Raw genomic sequence first — 5,312 nt, forward strand, 5'->3', positions numbered from 1 at the left:
AACGCTGTCACAATGGGCTACAATGCAATGGTAATATATTAGGTGTAGGGGCACTCTAATGATAAAAGACAAGTGCTTGTCATGTTTATGAGATATTTTACGCTTTCCCAGGCACATGTGCTCTACTATAGCCATGAACATGTTCACTTTATAGTTTAATTAACCCATTTCTTCTACAAGTATTATTAGTGACACCAAGAATATCCCGGATCGTGTTCTCATGAATGTAGTACTTGTCCAAAGACTAAATCGTGTCTACCAGGCTACGACAAATCATCTACAATACTAACATTTTAAAAAAAAAAAAAAAAAGGAGAGCCATCCGATCTACATTTGAACCAAATAAACAAATAATTGAACTTGCATTAAATTAGTGGATTAATTACCAACCAATATGACATGCGTTTATTATCGAAACAGCAAGAAATGGACGATGAAGAAATGAGGGGGCCAATCTTTACGTTTTAAATTCCGGTCACGATGCTGTTCGTTTACAACCATCATTTACCCTTCTTCCCCCTTGATAGTTGCCCTATATGTACTGTTCTTGATTACTTCTCCTTTTTAACTAAAAGGGTGCTGTTTTCTTATTCGAAGTAAGGGGATGATTCAGGCAACAGCCACGTATGGAAAAAGAAGGAGGGAAGGGTGGCTAGATCGATGTAATTTGTCCTAAAACGGTACATTTAATATTTGCTTAATTACCCTTTATTATCAACATTTGCTAGCCAGAATTATTTTTATCACGCAACTTTTAATCAAAATTTCAAAAAGGGCCCAGGGAGAAGTGAAAAAGGAAATGGAAAAGTACAAGAGTTGGTTTAAGCAAATGACAGGGTAACTCAATGGATCCTAGACTAGGGTACCAAAAAGTACACTCATGCGGGTGCCCTTGAAAATGACTTGTAAGCTTCTCTTTATTAAGTAAATATATAAAGCAAAAGATATTTCATCATTCATCATTCATCATCATTATGCTAATTGTGGTACATGATCGCCCAAAAGAAGAGTAGATGATGTCCGTGTTACTATCATGGAAAAATAAGCACAAGGGTAAGGGCTGATAACAACAAAATGACAGAGCGATAGAGAATGTGTCATGTGAGTAATGCTAAAGTGTTGTCTTGGCTGAACAAAAATGTCGATTTTTCTAAAATTAAAAGTATAAAAATAACTTCACTTTGCTTATTCTTCTTCTTCTTTCTTCAACAATGAAGCTCTTATTCATCTTGATCGCCTTCTTTTATTTGACCTGTGCTATTATTGCAGCACCATCACACTCATGGAATAAAAGACCTCAACAATTCAAAATGCAAGTTTATTCGAGACCATTTAGAAAGGGGACAGTACAAAACATAAGAACATACATTGAAGGTTAGACACATTCTTCACCATGACTTTACATATATCTTATAATAATCATAGGCTCAAAGAAACCATTATGCTGGAATCTATCATCAAAACGAGTCGGCTCTTATGAGGTGAATGATCCTCTAGTCAAAGTCACTCTTTATCGAGTAAGTTTATCCTTTATTTTTATTGGGCTTATCTAACCTGTCTTTTGTTTGGCTGCATTAGTTTTCGGATTGTCAAGGCGCCCCTTCAGCCACTTTTCAAAATTCTGCCCGCCCAAGAGACCATGTGTTGATCAAAGCCAGATCAATTTCCATTACAAAAGTAAAGCCTGTTATCTTACAAAAGCGTTCACGTAAAGAACTATGAAAAAAAGTACTATCCATCTTAATTGCATCTACATTCATAAATTATCTAATCCCTCTCTGTGTAAATAATAAAAACATTCATCACTCTATTCCCACTTTTTTCTCTACCACTGACGTATTTAGTGAAGTCAGTATCCATCTTTGTCTCCATTACCTTATCTGTAACTTATGACTAACCTTATTAATATGAATAGAGGCATTTATTTTTATCTTTACTAATGTATCGCTTCATACCTTAAAATGGCTTATTTCGTATAATGCTACATAACATAAGCGTCACTGTGTGTCAATTTGATTCTAACAGCCATTGAATAGGCTGACGTCAATGATAATCTTATATCAAATTGGCTTTAGAGAATAGAACACGTGGATTAATGAATACATGAAAATGACAGCCGTAGCTCATGACCTTTTGGTACTTATATCATAGACTTACTGTTTCTCTTATTACGTATCTATTAAATGAACAGTGTGAGAAGAGTATTACATATCTTCATCTGATAAGGATATTCTTTTTTATTTTTAAATATTTCTGTCGAGTAGAATACTACAATGTTTTATTTATGATAACGTGATGATAAGCTAGCAGTCTCGGCTTATTTAATTCTTTTGGTAATTAGCAATGGACTTGGTTCCTAACTAAAATGCTCCCTTTCATAAAAGGTGTAGAGTACTTTCCAAGCCACGAAGTTCCTAAATTGGTGGGTTATTCAGGGTGTACTAAGGAGGCGTGTACATGTCATCACTGTTCGTCATCAAAGAAAAAAGTTCCGCCCTTTCTCTCCCTCTCTTTTCTTTTGTTGTTACAATAGAAGTATTCATCAATGGCAGGAGAAAACTATATTGGATCAAAGATTTCTGTAAGCTCTCTACTGCAACTCTTTAAAGAAATAGTCAACTTATATTTCACATCTACTTTATAGCTCATCAGTTTAAGTGACATTCGTTACGTTGGTATTCTTCACAGTATCAATGCTCAAGATTCCACAGTTGGATTAAAGCAAGGTAGGTCTTTTTTATTTCTTAATTCCTGAAGTTTTAGGAACCCACGTATTGATATTAAACGTATTCGCATAGTTCGTTCTTTTGGCACCGAGGGACGTAAAGGAAAGCTCGAAGAGGAAATTCCTCCTTCTGAAAACGTATTTGACTATGTTGTATTCCGTGGATCGGATATTAAAGATCTCCAAGTCTTCGAGGCTCCTCCCAAGCCTACCCCTCCACCACAAAGCCTCCCTCAGGATCCTGCTATCATGGTAAGTGCTGAAATAGTAGCGCCTATGCAGTGTATTTACTGGCGTATTAGAGTATGAGCGGGTACCCTCCTATGAATCCATATATGGGTGGCAACATGTATATGCAACCTCCACCTGTTTCTCAGCAGCTTCCTCATCAACAGCAACAACCTCCGTTCCAACCTCCTCCCGTCCTTCAGCAACCTCATTTACACCAGTCGCAACCACCTCAGCCGCAACCACATCCTTTACAACAGCAGACAAAACCTCTTCAAACACAACCCCAACAGCAGCACCGTCAGGCACAACCCCAGCAACCCCAGCAACATCAACAGCCACCTAAACAGCAGCAGCAACCACCACCACCACAACAACAACAACAACAACAACCCCAGCAACAGCCACAACAGCAGCAGCAACAACCTATCCAAGGTTACTGGAAACCTACTTACACTGAAACTGAAGTTGACCAACTTGAAAAGGATACGTTGGATGAATTGAAAGCTGAATTGGCTGAAGCTGATGCTCTCCAGCCCAATATTAATGAGGCTACGATTGAGGAATTGGCAAAGAAAGTGAGTGAGTTGAACCCAGTTGATGAACCTAAACAATCTTCTGATGAACACCGTCCAAACAACCGCCGCCACGATCACAGCAATCACCGTGGTAAGCGTCACAGCAACGACAGACAAGTCAACCATAAGAACAAGAATGACTTCAATATCCCCTCTTCAGAATTTGATTTTGAAGCTTCTAATGCCAAATTTGATAAAAACGAAGTCATAAAGAAAGATGAAGGAAGCGCTTTGGAGACAGTAGCCGATATTCCTCCTCCTGATAACTTCTATAACAAGGTAATAGACACCGTCTAAGTATTCTCATAATTTAACCTTTGACTTATTTTAGAGCTCATTTTTTGACAACATCTCTTGCGAGTCAAAGGAACGTGCAGAACAACGTGACAAGTAAGTTATTTTTTCTATTGTTAAGCAAATGGCTCATGTCTATCACAGTGAACAACGCCGTAACCGTTTCCAAGAAGAACGTAAATTGAACATGGAAACATTTGGACAAGCAAGTGTCGACCAATCCCGATACCGTAGTAACTATAATCGAGGACGCGGTAGCAATTATCGTGGCCGTGGAGGATATTATCGTAGCAGCAACCGTAGTAATACTACAAACGGATATAGACAGAACAATAAGGCATAAAGAAAACAAGTGTAGTAGACTGCAATCACATATCTTATGTATGATAATAATAAGTGTGCTTAACCCCCTTTCCTCTTTTGGGTTTTCATTCAATAAATAATTGGTTTTATTCAATTTAACATTTGAATATGGTTGCTCTTCTTTACTAGCCACTCTATCTTGGTTTGTTTATAATCTATAGGACTGCTTGAGCTAAATCTAAGAATTATGGAACAATGAAGAAGAATACTAAAGGCTAAAGATACAGGAAACATAAGCTCTGTCGTCTTTTGACTGACAAAGTACGCTTAAAGCAACCATTGCTGATAGTTTCTTTTTTTATATAGTCTTTCTGCCTTTATTTCAGAGTAAAAGTTAATATCAAACAGTGTTGTAATTTCATCTACCCTTTATTCAAGTGTATGAAGCATTGATTATTATAGACAAAGAAGAAATATCTATATCTTTTTTTTTATCAAATAGCCTTTTTAATGCCCACGCAAAAGTGTTTTCTTGCAATAAAAGCCTCGGAGCTCTTCTTTGCGATACGCGTTTCATCCAATAAGCTTACTTAACCTTGTAATATGCTCTCGTTGCAACGCAGAGGAAAGTCGCAGTACTATTTTATCTTTTATTAAATCGAAATAAGAAGAGCTCAAATCTTACAACTTTCATGGTTGGGAAAAGCAAACAGTATAAAATCCTATTCAGGTACAATATATAATTCACAGTTCTTAAGTTGAGATAAAAACTAGGAATAAGCTTGAAAACTTTAACAATGTAACTTTTCTTATTTCGTTAGAGTGAGTTGGGTAGATTTGTTATAAAGCAAGAGCTTGAGTAAAGTTTGCATTTAAACAGAAGTTTGAGTAGTATAGTAACTATCAGATCTTATTAAAAGATCAGTTGTTAAGTTCGTAAAGGTTTGAAGATAAAAGAATAAGAGCAGGATCTTTTGTAACAAAAGTTAAGATCTGTTTATTGTATGAATATGAAAAGAAAAGAAAAGGGGTTTGATTCAATTGATTGATCGACTTTTCCGAATTGAATGAATCTATCTGGCAAGGAGAGGCAAGGACCAAGGCTATTTATACGTTTTTGAGAGAACATCAGCACTACTTTTTGTATCGACTTTTTCGAAAATATGAAAATTTTGTATAGACGA

General features: G+C 36.5%; 2 protein-coding genes across 2 annotated transcripts; both read left to right on the forward strand.

Moving 5' to 3' along the window:
* The first annotated feature begins 942 nt into the window (after positions 1-942).
* RHIMIDRAFT_260863 (uncharacterized protein) lies at positions 943-1,872 on the forward strand. Its single transcript, XM_023611489.1, has one exon. The coding sequence runs from the start codon at positions 1,212-1,214 to the stop codon at positions 1,377-1,379; it is 168 nt and encodes a 55-aa protein (XP_023464163.1). The 5' UTR covers positions 943-1,211; the 3' UTR covers positions 1,380-1,872.
* A 406-nt stretch (positions 1,873-2,278) lies between these two features.
* Positions 2,279-4,250, forward strand: RHIMIDRAFT_314977 (uncharacterized protein). Its single transcript, XM_023614969.1, has 6 exons — positions 2,279-2,581; positions 2,645-2,726; positions 2,799-2,977; positions 3,028-3,810; positions 3,863-3,921; positions 3,970-4,250. The coding sequence occupies exons 1-6, from the start codon at positions 2,546-2,548 to the stop codon at positions 4,166-4,168; spliced, it is 1,338 nt and encodes a 445-aa protein (XP_023464164.1). The 5' UTR covers positions 2,279-2,545; the 3' UTR covers positions 4,169-4,250.
* Positions 4,251-5,312: the final 1,062 nt, after the last annotated feature.

This window comes from Rhizopus microsporus (assembly GCF_002708625.1).
Source record: "Rhizopus microsporus ATCC 52813 unplaced genomic scaffold scaffold_14, whole genome shotgun sequence".
Classification (NCBI taxonomy): domain Eukaryota; kingdom Fungi; phylum Mucoromycota; class Mucoromycetes; order Mucorales; family Rhizopodaceae; genus Rhizopus; species Rhizopus microsporus.